Source organism: Orycteropus afer, unplaced genomic scaffold, assembly GCF_000298275.1.
Source record: "Orycteropus afer afer isolate SDZICR_OR568_19922 unplaced genomic scaffold, OryAfe1.0 scaffold00415, whole genome shotgun sequence".
Classification (NCBI taxonomy): Eukaryota; Metazoa; Chordata; class Mammalia; order Tubulidentata; family Orycteropodidae; genus Orycteropus; species Orycteropus afer.
The window spans coordinates 507,323-527,006 of NW_006922002.1; the positions used below are offsets into that span (position 1 = coordinate 507,323).

At 36.9% G+C, this 19,684-nt stretch overlaps 1 protein-coding gene across 1 annotated transcript in view; it reads right to left on the minus strand.

Moving 5' to 3' along the window:
- Window positions 1-19,684, minus strand: part of PRMT9 (protein arginine methyltransferase 9) — a 39,296-nt gene that overhangs the window by 3,105 nt on the left and 16,507 nt on the right. The window contains exon 9 of the mRNA XM_007953805.2: window positions 14,115-14,835. Within this exon, the coding sequence (XP_007951996.1) occupies window positions 14,115-14,835 (721 nt within the window). The remainder of the gene's footprint in view (window positions 1-14,114; window positions 14,836-19,684) is intronic.

Sequence of the window (19,684 nt, forward strand, 5' to 3'; positions counted from 1 at the left end):
ATGAACCACAAAGCAATCTCACTATTACTTGTATATTGTGGTCTTTTAAGTAAGCAGAAACAAGGCTCTCTTTATCGCCATTGAAAATCCTTAAAACAGGATGACAAATTCTATTAAACTTAATCTATACAAGATAAGACTACATGCAACTGTGTTTCTTCTATCATGCTGCCCTATTAAATGCTAATAAAAGGGTAAGATGTTACTGCATCCACAAAATTAGAATTACAACAGGATGCTATGAAAAAACGAAAATGTCATAAGGGCTATTTTTTAAAAATTTTTATTGTGATTTGGGTCAAAGTTTACAGAGCAAATTTATTTTTCCATACAGTAGTTCATATACATTTCGTTTCATGATACTGACTGCAATCTCCAAAATGTAATGGCTCTCTTCCCACTTCCTCCCTGTAGTTACCTCTTCCCTGTGTCCTTCTTTCCTATGCATTCCTGCCCCAAGCTATCTCCTTGTGCGAATATTATTTTAAGGGCTCTTATAAATTAAAAGTAAGTGGGTGAAAAGATAGAGTTGAGGAAATAATGCAAAAAGTCAAATATAAAAACAAAAATGGAAAATGCGAGCAAAAAAGATAAAAACGATATGGGTGATCAATTAAGCAAATCTAACATCTAACTAACAGAAGCATTAGGAAGAGAAACCAACAAGGAAGAAATTAACTAAGAAATAATTGAAAAACAATTTTCCAGTAATGTGTCTTCAGAGTGAAAGGGTTCAAAACAAAATGAATCATTTTTAAAAAAGAGACTCATAGAATACCTCTAAAAGACCATGAATTAGCAACAGTGACTAGACGATAACAAAGCAATGTTTTCAAAGTTCTGGGCTAAAAGATCCTCAATCTAAAACAATACAATTTAGGAGGCTCAGAGTGCCAGACCTAGGGGCCTCAGCCTTGGGCTACAGCTCTGCCTTATTCCAGATCCACTGGAGCTGGAGGCTTCCCATAACTCATGCAGCTGCTGGCTGGTGAGGTAGATGAACCCAAGGTTACAAACAAAATGGCACAATCCCAAGATCAATAGGCACACAGCAGGCCACTGGTTCAAGTCCAGGGACAATCCCAAAATCAGCAGACAACATGGCAGGCGACTGGATAAAGGCTCAGCCAAATGCAGGATAGAAGTGTGCAAAAAAACGTAGAGACCTTTCTCAAAGCCTTTCCTTATATACTGGAATTAGGTCACAACTCAAAGGCTTCTACTTAGCTGCTCACAGCAGATTCCACCATGGAGGTGATTACTATCTCATCATGGGGAATAATTACATCCAGCTACCCAGCCACTCAAAACCAAGCCCAGCCAAGTTGACGCACAACCTTAACAATGACTATTTTATTCAAATTTATGCACCAGACACTAATGCCAAAGATGAATAAATTGAATATTTTTTACCAACTTTTACAGTCTGAAATTGGTCAAACATGCAATGAAGACGCAATGATAATTACTGGTGATTAGAATGCAAAAGTTGGAAATAAAGAAGGTTCAATAGTTAGAAAACATGGTCTTGGTGACAAAAACAATGCCAGAGATTGTATGACAGAATTTTGCAAGGCCAACAACCTATTCATTGGAAATAACCAACTTTCAACAATGTAAATGTGAACTATAAATGTGACCTTGCCAGATGGAACACACAGAAATAAAATCAACTACATCTGTGTTAAGAGACAATGGAGAAGTTCAATATCATCTGTGAGAACAAGGCCAGGGGCCAACTGCAAAACAGACAACTTGCTCATAAGCAAATTCAAGTTGAAGCTGAAGAAAATTAAAACAAATCTATAAAAGCCAAAGTACAATCTTGAGTATATCCCACCTGAATTTAGAGATCATCTCAAGAGAGGTCTGACACACTGAACACTAATAACTGAAGACTAGGTGAGTTGTGCGATGACATCATAAATGAAAAAAGTAAAAGGTCATCAGAAGACAAGAATAAAAGACCAAAATGAGTATCAGAAGAGACTCTGAAACTTGCTCTAAACAGTAACTAAAGCAAATGGAAGGAATGAGGAAGTAAAAGAACTGAATAAAGATTCATACGGAGCTGTGGTAGCGTAGTGCCTAAGGCACTTGACTGCTAACTAGAAGGCTGGTGGTTCAAACCCACCAGCCACTCCTCGGAAGGAAGATGGGGCAATCTACTTCTGTAGTGATACTGCCTCGGAAACCCAAGGAGGGGTTGCTATGAGTCAGGTCTGACTCAACAGCACATAACAACAACAACAGGGCAGCTCAGGAAGACAAAGTAAAGTATTATGATGAAATATGCAAAACCTCGAATTAGAAAACCAAAGGGAAGAATACCCAAAGCACTTCTGAAGCTCAAAGAACAAAAGGAAAAATTCAGGCCTTAAAGTTGCAACACTGAAGGATTTTACAGGCAAAATACTGAGCAATGTAAGCAGCATTAAAAGAATGAATATACAGATGCACTGTAGTAAAAAGAACTGGTCAATGTTCAACCATTTCAGGATGCAGTACATGATCAAGAACTAATGGTACTGAAGGCAGAAATCCAAGCTGCACTGAAGGCACTGACAAAAAACAAGCCTCCAGAAATTGAAAGCTTACCACCTGAGATGTTTCAACAAATGGATACAACCCTGAAGTGCTCACTCATCTATGGCAAAAAATTTCAAAGACAGCTACCTGGCTAATCAACTGAAAGAGATCCATATTTGTGCCTATTCCAAAGGAAGATGATCCAACAGAATGTGGAAATTATTGAACAATATTATTAACACTGCATGCATGTAAAATGTTGCTGAAGATAATTAAAATGCAAATGCAGCAGTATATCAACAAGAAATCACCAGAAATTCAAGCCAGATTCAGAAGAGGACGTGGAGCAAGGGATATCACTGCTGATGTCAGATGGATCTTGGCTGAAAGCAGAGAATATCAGAAAGATGTTTACTTGTGTTTCATTAACTATGCAAAGGCACTGGACTGTGTGGCTCATAACAAATTATGCAACATGCGTAACATTGTAAAGAACACTTATTTGTGCTCATGAGTAATCTGTACATAGACCAAGAGACTGTCATTAGAACAGAACAAGGAGACACTGCATGATTTAAAATCAGGAAGGGTGTGTGTCAGGGTTGTATCCTTTCACCATATTTATTTAATCTGTATGCTGAGCAAATAATCTGAGAAGATGGACTACATGAAGAAGAATGTGGCACTAGGATTGGAGGAAGACTCATTAACCACCTGTATGCAGATGACACAACCTTGCTTGCTTAATGAAAGTGAAGTGGAACTGAAATACTTACTGATAAAGATCAAAGGCTATAGCCTTCAAGATGGATTATACCTCAACATAAAGGAAACAAAAATCCTCACAAGTAGACCAATAAGCAATATCATGATAAGAGGAGAAAAGACTGAAGTTGTCAAGGATTTAATTTTACTTGGATCCATAATCAACACCCATGCAAGAAGTAGTCAACAAAATGACATACTGCATTGGCTAAATCTGATGCAAAAGACCTCTATAAAGTGTAAAAAACAAAGATGTCACTTTGTGGACTAAGGTGTTACCTGACCTAACCCATTGCATTTTTCAATCACTTCCTGGGCATGCAAAAGTTGGACAATGAATAAGGAAGACTGAAGAACTAATATGTTTGATTTATGGTTTGGATGAAAAGACTGAATATACTACGTACTGCCAAAGTATGAACAAGTCTGTCTTGGAATAAATACAGCCAGAATGCTTCTTAGAAAGTCTCAAGTTGAGACTTTATTTCATGTACTTTGGACATGTAATTAGGAGGGATCAGTCCTTGAAGAAGGACATCACACTTGGTGAAGTATAGGTTCAGTGAAAAAGGGGAAGACCCTCAAGGAGATGGACACAGCGGTTCCAACCATGGGCTCAAGCATAGCGACGTTTGTGAGGATGGCACACACTGGGCAGTGCTCCGCTGTATTGTAAATAAGATCACTATGAGCTGGAACCAAATCAACAGCACCTAACAATAACAACAATTACTTTAAAAATGTAGTAAATGCTTCTTTGATACTAACTTGTATTTCAAACAGAAAAATCAACTTCCTTATTTTTAATCTACCTAATTTTTAATAAAAAATTAATTACCAAATTAGAATAATGACTTTATCATTAAAAGACCTTTACATAACTTTCCATTGTATACAAAAACTGAGCTACCATTTGCCACCATGTTTATTCAAATCAATGTAAACACAATTTTGAAAATACAACTAAAAAACAACAACAACATTATGATCACTACATCAGAATTCATCTAATTACACACTTAAAATTTAGAAATCCTATAGTATGTGAATTATGTTTAAAAACAAAACCTCTAAATCATTATTGACCCATAATTAGTAGTTATAATTCCCACAGTGGTTTAAGTTAGCAATTCTAAAACTATTTTATATGCATTCTAAAGCATTAGCAAATGAGTAAACATACTGATGTGAGTGGTAGTCAGGATTTCACTGCTGGAGAAACTAGAATGTATCCTATGGTGGTAGACTGCAACTGAAGATGTACTGTGTACTGATAGTTTTAAATGGATACAGATATAGGTGTATAAGTGTGTGATTGTGCATTTGTGTGTATAAAGATCTGTGCACACATGTGCACACACAAAAAACACAATTTCCTAGCTTTGTCTGCTGAGAAGCCTAGAAATGATGCTACACCAGCACAATTCCCATTAAGACCTTGGTTTCAAAATACAATCCTTTAGTAAAAGGAAACAGGGCTCCTTGGAGAAAGAAATTCTAAGGCGAGGGCAGAGAAAAGATGAGTCCAGAAAATCTGGATGAGCCAAAAGTAAGAATACACTCTAAGAACAATGAGAACATATTGAAACGTTGGAAGGAGCACCCACTGGCCAAATCTAGGACAATTTGAGCATCAAAATAAATACTGATAGTAATAAATTTCTTGAGAAAGCTCTTCGTTACCATACATAAGAATGCTAGATAACAAATACAGAAAAAATAATGGATTTACAAAATCATCAATGGATTTAATGAATAAAGGTTCAAAAGGATATTTACATAACTCAAAGAATCTCTCCATGCATGATACATTAACCACAAAAGGAAAAGTAGGAAACTTATAGTAGAGAAACCTGCCAAACATAAGCTTAACTAGTGATCTTAAAAATTTGCATCACTAGTAATAAAATAAGCAGATCTCATATGTCTTCTGATATGATGCAATGAGAATACAACATGAAGATATCAGACAAATTCAAATGAAGGGCCATTCTACAAAATAACTAACCTGTGCTCTTCAGAAATATCAAAGTCATAAAAGACAACCAAAACAGAGTGTTCTAGATTAATTAACTAAAGAGACCTGAAAACTAGATACAATGCATAATCCTGCATTTAAACCTGCATTAGGAATAAAAGAGTTAAGGGTACTATTGGATCAACAGATAAAAATTTAAATATGGAAAGTTCCAGTAAGATGGGAGAATAGGCAGATAAACTACACAGACCCTCTTCAACAGAGAAAAGGGGAACCAATTAACACAGATACAGAAGATAATCCTGGACCCCTGAGCTTTGAAAGGAAGGATACAGAAGTGGATTAAACTGAAACTAGTAGAATAACCTGTAAGAAAACACTGAAAAAGGAGACATATGGAGCTGCTGTATGTCAGCAATCTTGATGGCACAGACAGCTTGGATATTACCAAGTGGTGTAAGGACTTAAGAATTAACCTAAAAATTGGCCCTGCTAGCCAGGGGCTCCACGAAGAACTGCAATGGTGGCTGCTGAATAAAGGGGAAGCAGCGAAGAAGGAGACAGGCTGAGCCGTGGAATTTTGGCTGTATGGAGGACACAGCCATTTTGAATGTTTACAAGCAGTTCCACCATATTGGATATTTAAAGCGACAGCATTTTCTCAGATTCCAGAGACCTAATAGGCTCCACTTGCCGGGGAGCCCAAGGAGATTCTGAACACAAACAACTGAAAGGCTAACAGAGATCTAAATACAACAATGTCACAATGTCCCAGAGACAACAGACCATCACAGTCCACACAAAGAAACAAGACAAAGCATAGAAAAAAGGGAGCAGGATACAGACCCAGAACACATCCCTGAGGAAGCAGCAGCATCTGAACTCCCTGATAAAGAATTCAAAATAATTATACCTAGGTATCTTCAAAACACTGGCAGATCAAGGAAAACACTGACAAAATTAAGTATAAAACAGACAAACAAAAAAAACAACAACAATTTCAGAAGAAGATACAAGTACAAAATGACAAAATAAATGAAAAATCAGAAATGATACAAAATCAACAAATAGAAATCCAGAAGATTAATACTAAATTTTTAGAAATAGATAATACATTAAAAGGGCAAAGGAGTAGAATCAAGTCAATGGAAAACAGAATTAATGAAACTGAAGACAAATACCTGAATACTTCTCTGCAAAGGGATCAAACAGAAAAAAGATCAAAACAAAATGAAGAAAGCCTAAAGTTCATGTGGGATACCATCAAAAGGAATAACCTAGGTCTAAATGAATTCCAGAACAGGAAGAGGAAAAGAAAACCACTGAGAAAACTGTCCAAGATTTGTTGGAAGAGAACTTCCTCAATATGATGAAAGATGAGAATATATCCATTCAGGAACTCCAATGAACCCCAAACAGGATAGAACCCAAAAAGAAAATCACCAAGACATATCATCACCAAATTCACCAAAACCAAAGACAAAGAATCCTGAAACCACGGGAAAAATGAAAAGTTATCTACAAATGTCAACTAGGAAGAATAAGTTCTGATTTCTCAGCAGAAACCATGCAAATGAGAAAGCAATGGGATGGTGTATATATACAACCCTGAAAGAGAAAAATTTCCAACCAAGAATTACATACCTGGCAAAACTGTCTTTCAATATGATGGTGAAATTAGGAGATTTCCAGATAACCAGAAATTAAAGGAATTTGTTAAAACCAGACCAACTTTACAAGAGATATTAAAGGGAGTCCTTTGAACAGAGAACCAATAATAGCAAATAACAACCAACCATTAATACACAAGATGACATAACCCAGAAACCAACACAGCTATGGAAGTATCCAAAGTAAAATAAGCTTACAAGATTATAAACAAGGAACCAGAGATATCAATAGGCAAATGAAGACAACTATAAACCAAAAAGAGGGAAAAAATAGTGTAGTGGCAGAATTTCTAAATGGTGAGAAAGTCAAGAGAGTTGCATGATAGAATGGACTGTTCTAAACTTGTGGAGAAAACTGTAAATCAAAGGGTAGTATCAGGAAAAATGATAAACCTTCACATCACAATGAGAGGACTAGCACAAATATTTAGCAATACTAAAACAATAGCAACAAAGGAAATGGTAACACAATCCATAAACATAATGAGCTCAGCACAGAGAATAATACAAAACAAAGAAACCAGGAAAACCATGGAAAAACACATAACAAAATGACAGCAACCAATTCATACTTGTCAATAATTACACTGAACATCAATGGATTAAATGCACCACTCAAGAGACAAAGACTGGCAGAATGGATAAGAAAACATACCCCATCAATATGCTATCTACAAGAGACACACCTTGAGACAAAGACAAAAATAGATTAAAAATCAAAGGTTGGAAAAAGATATATCAAGCAAATATCAATCAAAAAAGAGCAAGAGTGGCAATATTAATTTCTGATCAAATTGACTTTAAGACAAAAACCACCATAAGAGACAAGGAAGGACATTATATATTATATATTAAAGGATCAATTGAACATGAAGATATGACCATAAGTATCTATGGACCCAATCAAATAGTCCCAAACTACATAAATCAGACCTTACCAGACTTGAAAAGGCAAATAGATGACTCCACAGTCACAGTGGGAGACTTTAATAACCACTTTCAATGAAAGACAGAACAAATGGAAAGAAACTCAACAAAGAGGCAGAAGAGCTAAACAATACAATCTACCAACTTGACCTTACAGATACCTACAGAGCACTTCACCCAACAGCAGCACAATATACATTCTTTTCTAGTACACATGGAACATTCTCCAGGATAGACCATATGTTAGGCCATAAAGCAAGCCTCAATAAATTGAAAAACACTGAAATACTACAAAGGATATTCTCAGATCACAACACTATTAAATTAGAAATCAACAATAGGAAGATCAACACAAACACAGCAAACACATGGAAATTGAACACCACCCTCCTTAAGAATGACTGCGTAAGAGAAGAAATAAAAAATTCTTTGAATCAAACAAGAATGAAAACACAACATACCAAAATCTTTGGGACCCAGTGAAAGCAGTGATCAGAGGCCAATTAATAGCAATAAATGCACACAACAAAAAAGTCAAAAATCAACATCTCCAACAATTAGAAAAAGAACAGCAAGGAAAGCCTTCAGTCACCAGAAGAAAAGAAATAATAAAGATTCGAGCAGAAATAAAACAAAATAAGAAGACAATAGACAAAATCAACAAGACCAGAAATTGATTTTTTTGAAAAGATTAATAAAATTGACAAACCACTGGCAAATTTAACAAAGGAAAAGAGGGAAAGAATACTGATAACACGAATAAAAAACAAAATGGGTGACATCACAACAGAACCAACTGAAATAAAAAAGGATCGTATCAGGATACTATGAAGAACTGTACTCCAACAAATTTGAAAATCTAGAAAAAATGGACAGATTTCTAAAAATCCACTACTTAGCTAAACAAACACAGTCTGAGGTAGAAAACTTGAACAGATCCATAACAAAAGAAGAAATTGAACAAGTCATTAAAAAAATCACCAAGAGAACAAAGTTCTGGTGCAGATGGTTTCACTGGAGAATTTTACCAAACTTTCCGAGACACACTAACACCAATCCTACTCAAACTATTCCAAAACATAGAAAAGGACAGAATCCTGCCAAATTCATCTTATGAAGCAAGCATAACCTTGATACCAAAACCAGGCAAAGAAATCACTCAAAAGGAAAACTACAGACCAATATCCCTCATGAATATAGAAGCAAAAATCTTCAACAAAATCCTAGCCAATAGACTCCAACAACATATCAAGAAAATCATTCATCATGACCAAGTGGGGTTCATATCAGGTATGCAAGGATGGTTCAACATTAGAAAAACAATCAATGTCATCCACCACATAAATAAAACAAAGGAGAAGAACCACATGATCATATCAATTGATGCAGAAAAGGCATTTGATAAAATCCAACACCCATTCCGATCAAAACTCTCAGCAAAATAGGAACAGAAGGGACATTCCTCAACATAATAAAGGGCATTTATGCAAAACCAACAGCCAACATTATTCTCAATGGAGAGACTGAAACCATTCCTCTTGAGAACAGGAACCAGACAAGGATGCCCGCTATCACCACTTCTATTCAACATTGTATTGGAAGTCCTAGCCAGGGCAATAACGCAAGAAGGGAAAATCAAGGCATCCAAATTGGTAAGGAAGAAGTGAAACTATCCCTATTTGCTGCTGATATGATCCTATACCTAGAAAACTCAAGAGACAGTCTCTACTCAGTCTCAGTCTCAGTCTCAATTAGTTCTACTGGAACTAACTGAGAGATTTAGCATCGTAGCAGGATACAAGATTAACATCCAAGTTGGATTCCTCTACACCAGCAAAGAGACTGCTGAAAAAGAAAAAAGGAAATGAATACCATTTATAGTAGCTATCAAAAAAATAAAATACTTGAGAATAAATCTTACCAGGGACACAAAGACCTGTACAAAGAAAACTATAAAAGACTACTTTCATAAGAGATCTATATAAATGGAAGAACATACCATGCTCATGGATAGGAAGATTGAACATTGTGAAAATGTCAATTCTACCCAAAGCAATCTATACATTCAATGCAATCCCAATCAAGATCCCATCAACATTAAGGATATGGATAAACCAATCACTAACTTTATACAGAATGGAAAGAGACCTCCGATTAACAAAGCATTACTGAAGAAGAAGAACAAAGTAGAAGGTCTCACACTCTCAGATCTTAAAACCTACTATACAGCCACAGTAGTCACAACTGCCTGGTATTGGTACAATGACAGACACACAGACCAGTAGAATAGAATTGGGAACCCGGAAATAGATCCACTGATTGATGGTCAGCTGATCTTTGACAAAGGCCTTAAATCCATTACATGGGGAAGAGACCGTCTGTTTAACAAATGGTGCTGGCAAAACTAGATAGCCATTTGCAGAAAAATGAAACAAGATCTGTACCTCACACCATACACAAAAACTAACTCCAGATGGATCAGACTTAAATGTGAAACCTAAAACTATAAAGTTCCTCAAGGAAAAACTAGGAGCAAGTTTAAGGGCCCTAATACATGGCATAAATAGACTATCAAGCATAACCCAAAATGGACAAAGAGCAGAAGAGAAACTAGATGAATGTGACCTTCTATAAACTAAATTTTCATGTGCTTCAATAGACTTCTCCAAAAGAGTCAAAAGAGAACCCACAGATTGGGAAAAAAAAATTTGGCAATGACATATCTAACAAGAGACTTATCTCTAGAATTTACAGAAAAGTCCAATACCTCAACAACAAAGAGACTAACAATCCAACTAAAAATGGACAGATGACACAAAGAGACAATTCACTAAAGAGGATATTCACGCAACCAACAAACATATGAAGAAATGCTCATCATCATTAGCCATGAGAGAGATGCAAATCAAAACAACAATGAGATACTATCTTGGCTCAGCACTAGTAGCAAAGTTCAACAAGACAGAAAATAACAAATGCTGGTGAGGATGTGGAGAGATTGGCACCCTCATACACTGCTGGTAGGACTGTAAAATGGTACAACCACAATGGAAAGCAGTATAGAAATTCCTTAAAAAGTTGGAATTAGAATTAGCATTTGACCCAGCAATCCCATTATTAGGTATATATGCTAAAGAAGTGAGAGCCAGGACAAGAACAGATACATGTACACCCATGTTCATTGCAGCAATATTTACAATGGCCAAAAGATGGAAACAACCTAGGTGCCCATCAACAGAAGAATGGTTAACCAAACTATGGTACATACACACAACAGAATACTATGGAACCCTAAAGAATAATATAGAATTGGCAAAACATCACATAACGTGGATGAGCTTGGAGGACATTATGCTAAGTGAAGTAAGTCAATCACGGAAGGACAAATATTGTATTAGCTCATTACTGTAAAAGGTCAAGGAAAGGTTTATATATGGAAGGAAATTTTCTTTGTTGGTTGCTAGGGGTGTGAGGGGAGAGAAGAGAACACTGTTAGATAGGTAGAGACAAGTATTGATTTGGGTGAAGGCCAATGTACCAAATGTGAGTGATCAACACACTGGCATTGAAGAGGTGCATGGGAGGTACAGACAACAAAGATGAAACCTTCTGCACATACAGTACTGTGTTGTCAGTGAAGGCAAACACTGATACACAGATGAATAGATGGGTGGACAGGCTGAACTATTAGGTATGTCTATGCAGGGGAGAGAGTGCCCATGACCATGTACAGGGTTGGCCGACAATGTTTCCACAAGTGTATTTGGATATTCGGTAGAATCCCTAGGTATATAGTACAGCTGACAAGGGACAAGGTTGTAGTCACTTCTTGGCCACAGCCAGTTACCCAGGGAGGAACAAGCAGCTAGACCTGTGGGCTCGGGACCATGGTTACAGGGGACATCAAGCTCAATTGGCATAACATACTACAAAAAACATTGTTCCACATCCTACTTTGGCAAGTAGCCACTGGGATCTTAAGAGCTTGCAAGCAGCAATCTAGATGCAACGATGGGTCTCTTCTCGTCCAGAGCGAAGAAGAGTAAAAACCAAAGACACATCAAAACAATTAGTCCAAGCGACTGGCACACCATGCAATCCTCAGCCTATATGACTATGAGACTAGAACTAGATGGTGCCTGGCTACTACTGTCAACCACTCGGAGGGGGATCTATGTAGGAGATCCTGGATAGAGTGGGAGAACAATGTGGAACAAAACTCAAAATCTTTGGGGAAAAAAAGAGGAACCAGGTTTGTTAGTCTGCTAGGGCCTGATGGAACCACTGAGACTATGGCCCCTAGCTGTCCTTCAGGTCTGGAATTGAACCCACTTTTTTGACTTCCGGCCAAACAAAAGACAGGCATATAAGCTGAACATTTACATTAGGCAGATATACTCCTTGGAGAGATCAATGATGGGAGAACAGAAGGGCTGTGTATACACAGGGAGACAGCTTGAGGGGGCAGGAGTGCATGGGAGGGAAGAGGTAACTATGGGGAGGAAGTGTTATGGGAGCTGTTGTACTGTCAAGAGATTCCAGTCCATATTATAAGACAAAGTGTAATTGAGCTGCTGTATGGAAAGTGAATTTGCTCTGTAAACTTTCACCCAAATCACAATAAAAATTTAAAAAATAGGAAAGAAATAAACAACCAATGAAAAAGGAAAAAAAATTTAAATATGGACTATGGAATAGACAATGGTACTCTATCAGTGTTCATTTCCTAGTTTTGCTCTATGTAGTAGGGCTATGTAAGAGAATATCTTTGTTTTTAGGAAATACACACTTATTAATGGTAAAGGGACAAGATGTCTCTATTCCCCAAATGATTTTGTGTTTGTGTGTGTGTGTGTGTATACAAGTGTGCATGTGTGCTTATGTATGTAGAGAGACAGAGAGAAAAGAAATGGGACAAAATGTAAACAACTGGTAAACCTGGGTAAAAGTTATACAGGAGTACTTTATACTATGCTTGCAAATAAGTTTTAAAATTAAATAAAAATATAAATACATCATTAGGTAAGTATATGGCTTTCTAACATGACTCTACCAAGTAAGTAAAACACACTTAGTTTAGGAATTCATAGAACTTAAGTGCTTTCAAAGACACCTAATCTAGTATTCTCATATAGATGAAGAAAACTGAGGATGAGGAATATTAAGTAACTTAAAGAAAATTTTATTATTTCAGGAACTGAGTGACAAATCTATGACTAGACTTGAACCAGTCAAGCTCCTTGTTCTATATTCTATCAAGTACATCTGTCTAAATTTTTATTATATATATTTAAATCAAACCTCTTTATCAGACATGTACAGAATTTTTTCTTTTTAAATAAATGGTGGCGGGTTTTGTCAGTTACCACGTTGTTGTTGTTATATGCCGTCGAGAGGGGTCGCTATGAGTCGGCCCCAACTCATTCAGTTACTACATAAATACATAAATTTGACAGCAAAAGAAAATGAGTACAAAACCTAAAATAGAACTGTATAAGCAAAATACATTTTTCTTGGTCTTGTCAAGTGTTTTTTCCTCAATGGATAATTTGGCTTTTGCTACTGTAATCTTCGTCTGAATTCCCACCATTGCTCCTATACTACAGAACAACCCCTGTTGCTATACCCGTGAATTTTTAATCTACACTACACTTCCTATATCTGGGCCCCCAAGTGAAAAATAACTGCCATCTTTTCAGATCTGAACAGCATAACTGAAGGACTTTGACGCTTAACCAAATCTGCTTTCAATGTTAAATATGAAGGTCAAATTTACCTCAAGCAATATAAAATTGAAGGAGAAATACCTTAAGGAAGAAGAGAACTGTATTATAGAATAAAGATTTTTAGACTGAACAGGACAGGGACCAGCTCTTAAGAGGTACTTTGTTCTCCCAATATATATCTAATGCAGGCTTCATGTTTCTTATAAGATGAATGTGAATTTTCCTTACTCTGAATTTCTTATCTCTTCTCACAGATATTTACTTTTCCCTTATTACATATAGGTAAGCCAATCCCAAAACAGGGTCAATTCTTCTTATCTACCACACAGGGCTACTTAAGGGGGAAAATCAGTAATGACATGTACACACTGAGAAAGGCATGAGCTTACAGGTCCTGAACAGTAATGCTTGAAGAAGATACAATTATCTTGATTCAGTTTTATGGTGTGCCATTAAAGAACTAAAAGAATGAACAAAGTATGATTTCAAAAAAACAAAAGTTGTTATTATATGCCTTGCCTGGATATTGCCGCTTTTTCCATTATCTCCTGCTGAATGAGGCCAGATGGTTCAATGACATCCAATATGATTATGCTCCATAACTTGTCCAATTTTGGCCTCTGCAACACAGCAGATTCATCCTCCACGTGTCTCAGCCAAAACTCAAGCATTTCCTTAGGAAAGTGATTGGCTTCAGAAATGAGGTCTAGAGTGCCGCGATGCTGGTCTTTCTCCACAGAACTATAAGGCTTAACCTGCCCAAGTGTGCCAGCAATTATAGGCAGAATAGAGAAGCCTTCAGACACATCTAACACATAGTAAGGGTCAGGGGTACTCTGCACAGAATTCTTGTTCCGACCACTTCCAGAGTTCACCTCATCACTCTGACAGTTAGTATCCATGGATTGCAACAGTTTCTCTGGTGTCAATGAAAACAATACTTTCTTCATTGCCATTTTAAAGCTATCATGATATGGGATATTATTAAGCAAAGCAATTTCCGTAGACTCCAATACACATGTGTGTTCTACAGCATCTGGTTTGCTGGTCTGAAGGTTAGCCAGGGCACTGCAGAGTTCAGCCTCATTTCCTAAAGATAGTGACTCTTTCTTCTTGGTAAAATTTTTCCCACCATCTAGTTCATGTTCCAAACCCATGACACTGATATCCTGGATTCTTAGGTAACAATCTTGAGAAGATACTTCCATCATTACACGGTCCCCAGGCTTTATCCAATAGTCTTCATTAAACAGTAAGAGAGAAAAAAATTAAAATTCTAATTAATAAAGAAGATCACACATACATGTCCCTGCTTTAAAAAATTCAATAGAGGAAGGACTGTTTCTATTCATTTTAATACACAAAAACTGGGAAGATTCTAGCACTTTAGGGAAAAACTCAAGTTTGAAGATTTAATTAACTGACAGCATTAAGTGGAGATATTAAAAAGCTCCATTATTGGACCTATCTTTGGTAATGAAGCCAAAAATAAATGAATTAAATCCAAAGATAAATATCAAACCTTATGGTAGCTTATTGGGATGGGATGTTGTTTTCTCTAAGAGAAGTTTCCTAAAGAACAAAGAAGAATCCAGTAGAACCTTATCAGTAATGTTTCTTTATTATAAGTATGTAGATACTTCGCATGCTTAAGAATTTGAAGGACTGACTTTCAGTAAGATGGAGGAGTAGGCAGACAAGCCAAACAGACTCTCCTCAAAAGAGAAAAGAGAAACCAATTGACAGAGATACAGAAGATAATCCTGGAGCCCTGAGCTTTGAAAGGAAGTACACAGAAGTGGATGAGGCACCAACTACTTGAAAAACCTGAACAAAAACAGTGAGTACAGAAACAGTTGGAGCAGTGGACTATCAGCTACTCTTACAGGATCAACAGCCTGAATATTTCCAAGTGCTGTTACAACCTGAGAACTGACTTAAAGATTGGCCCTGGTCACCAAAGGCTGCAGAGATGACTGCACTGGTAGCCTGTGACTAAGAAGAGAAACAGCAAGGAGGGAGACAACCTGAGCTGTGGACTTACCGCTGTCTGGAGGGGACATCCATTTTGGATATTGCAAGTGACCAAGGCGGCAGCCATTTTGGATTTTAAAATGACAGCATTCTCATTCAGATTCCAAGGACCTAAGAATAGGCTCTGTTTGCCAAGGATGGCAGGGACATACGAGAGACTGACAATAGGAAAGGAGACAGGTGGTGAGTGTATAAGTCCTGTCAACTAGCAAACACAGGAGCACAGCACAGTACCCTGCTTATGTAGATAACATACAAACAAAACGAAAATCGTGGGCAAGTCACTCCAACGTACAATCATCAATTAAATATAAACACAAAAACATCACAATGCCTTGGAGATAACAGAACATCACAGTCCACACAAAGAAGCAAGATAAAGCAGGACAAACAAGGAACCAGGACACAGACCCAAAACACATCCTTGAGGAAGACACAGCATTGGAACTCCCTGATAAGGAATTCAAAAGAATTATATTTAGGTGTCTTCAACAAGTTGAGAGGCATATCAAAGAAAACACTGACAAAATTGAGGAATACACAGAGAAAACCCTAGAACAATTTTACAACACAATATAAGAACAAAATGACAAAATAAATGAAAAATTAGAAATGATACAAAATCTACACACAGAAATCTAGAAGATTAAAACTAAATTTTCAGAAATAGATAAGACACTGAACAGGCAAAGGAGTAGAACTAAATCAATGGAAGACAGAATTAGTGAGATTGAAGGCAAATACCTGAATACTTCTTTGGAAAAGGATCAATCAGAAAAAAGATCAAAACAAAATGAAGGAAGCCTAACGTTCATGTGGGATAACATAAAAAGGAACAACCTATAGAACAGGAAAAGAATAATAAAAGCACAGAGAAAATTGTCAAAGATTTCTTGGAAGAGAATTTTCTTGGTATAATAAAGATGAGGCTCTATCCATTCAGGAAGTCCAACGAACCCCAAACAGGATAGACCCCAAAAGAAAATCACCCAGACATATCATCATCAGACTCACCAAAACCAGAGACAAAGAATCATGACAGCAGCACAGGAAAAATGAAAATGCCCTACAAGGGGCAACCAATAAGACTGAGCTTGGATTTCTCAACAGAAATCATGCAGGAGAGAAGACAATGGGATGGTATATATAAAACCCTAAAAGAGAAAAATTTGCAACCAAGAATTATACCCAGCAAAATTGTCCCTCAAATATGATGGTGAAATTAGGACATTTCCAGATAAGCAGAAATTGAGGGAATTTGTTAAAAGCAGACCAACCTTACAAGAGATGCTAAAGGGAGCCCTTTGGACAGAGAAGCAACACCAGCAAACAACAACTGACCATTAACACACACATGATGACACAACCCAGAAACCAACCCAGCTATGGAAATATCCAAAGTAAAGAAGCCTACGAGATTGTAAACAGGCAACCAGAGACATCATTTGAAAAATGAGGACAACTACAAACCAAAAAGAGGGAAAAAACTGTTTAGTTACAGAACTTTTAGATGGTAAGGAAGTCAAGACAACTGCAAGATAGAATGGACTGTTCTAAACTTGGGAAGAAAACTATAAATCACAGGGTAGCCTCAAAGAAAAATGACAAATCGTCACATCAAAATAAAAAAGAGGACCAGCACAAATATTTAGCAAATATTAAAACAAAAGCAACGAAGGAAGTGATAACACGATTCATAAACAAAATGAGCTCAGCATAGAAAATCATATAGAACAAAGAAATCGAAACCATGAAAAAGCACATAAGAAAAATGACAGCAACAAATTCCTATTCGCTGATAATTACATATCTGGCAAAGGACTTATTGCTAAGATTTATAGAAAACTCCAAGTCAACAGCAAAGGAATTAACAATCCAGTTGAAAAGAAGGCAGAAGACATGAATAGATACTTCACCAAGGAGGATATTCAGGCAGCCAGCTAATACATGAAGAGATCCTCATCATCACTGGCCATCAGAGAGATGCAAATCAAAACAACAGTGAGATACCATCCCACCTCAGCACTGATGGCAAGGTTCAATGAGACAGAAAATAACAAATGCTGGCAGGGATGTGGAGAGATTGGGACTCCCATACACTGCTGGTGGGACTGTGAAGTAATACAACCACTGTAGAAAGCAGTATGGCAATTCCTTAGAAAGCTGGAATTGGAGATACCATTTGACCCAGCAATCCCATTACTAGGTATATATCCTAGAGAGGTGAGAGCCAGGACAGGAACAGATATATGTATACTCATGTTAATCACACCACTATTTAAAACAGCAAAAAGATGGAAACAACCTACGTGCCCATCGGCAGAACAGTGGATAACCAAACTATGGTACATACACACAATGGAATGCTTTGCAGCACTAAAGAATAATGTAGAGACTGCAAAACACTGAATAATATGGATGAACTTGGAGGACATTATGCTGAGTGAAATAAGTTAATCACAAAAGGACAAATATAGTATTAGTTCACTGCTGTGGAGGGTCAAGGAAAGGTTCATATATCGAGGGAATCTTTATTTGTTGGTTGCCAGGGGTCGGAGGGAATGCTGCAAAAAAAAAAAAAAAAAGCATTGACCTATGTCACTTCAGTTTTGTGTATTTCACTGTACATAAATTATGTTTCAATAAAATGCATTAAAAAAAAGAATCTAAAGGACTAAGTCATATAATAAAGACTTTCATGTGCTTTTCCATGAGCTTTCACACACAGTAACACTTTAAAATGTAATGTACAATCAAATCCTTCTCATCAGTCCTAGAATGTCAAATACCTTTGGGAGCAATTATTAATATTATCTTAATTCATTTTAACAAGTATCTGAAACACTTTCCAAAAACAAAACAAAAAAACCTTGAAAATACAAATTGTTATTCTTGTATGTGAACATTTCAGATGTCTTTTCCCTAAACAATTAAAAAGGAGGGAGGAAGGGACATCTGTGTAAATTACTACAAGCCAAAAACCAAACTCAGTGCCATCAAGTTGATTCAAGTCATAGCAATCCCTTCTTGGGTTTCTAACACAGTACCTCTACAGAAGCAGAGTACCCAATGTTCCTTCTGAGGAGTGGCTGGTGGGTTTGAATTGCCAGCCTTCTAGGTTAGCAGTCAAATGCCTTAGGCACTACACTACCAGAGCTCCCTAAGTTATTATAAGGGAGTTAAAAATAAACAAAAACAAATTAAAAAAAAAAACACTTATTGACTGCTAGCCATAAAATGGTAGGCATCTCACACCCACTATCTCTAATAATCCCCACAATCCTCCAGGATAGCAGTATCATCCCATTTTCTATAGATAACATAACAAGTGCTGTGCGAAACAACCAACCAGGCTAGTCAAGGAGTCAATAAGTAGCAGAGCCTGTATCTGGAGTTAGATCTACTAACTCCAAAAACATCTTGCTAGCCACAACACTGTACTGACTCCATGATTTAATGACCTTGTAAAATTAGATTCTTGATTAGGAGACTAAGTTATAGAGGCTACAGACACTGATAATTCTTAGACATAACCAATCACCTCATGGGATTAGTTTTCTTGGTTAGAAGACTTAGGGTCATAGTCTTACGGGACTATTCAGTCAAATGGCATAACATAGTTCATAAAGGTTATGTTCTACATCTTAGTATGGTGAGTAGTGTCTGGGGGGTCTTAAAAGCTTGCAAGCAGCCATCTACGATACAACTACTGGTCTGTATTTGTCTGTACCAAAAAAGAAAGAAGGAAATCCAAGAATCAGAGAAGGAATTGGACTATAGAAGTAACTGTCTCCATGAACCACAGCCTCCTCTATACTGAAATGAGAAGAACTAGATCATGCTAGTGCCCAATAACCACTGCCAAACATTCTGATCAGGGTCACAGCAGATGGATTTTGATAGAAAGGGAAAAAAATGTGGAAAAGAACTTCAAATTCTCAAAGAATCCAGACTTAACCTAGACCCACTGAGACTGATGGAATCCCTGAGGCTCTTGTCCTGAGATACTCTTTAAACACTGAACCAAAACTACCCCCTGAAGTCACCTTTTAACT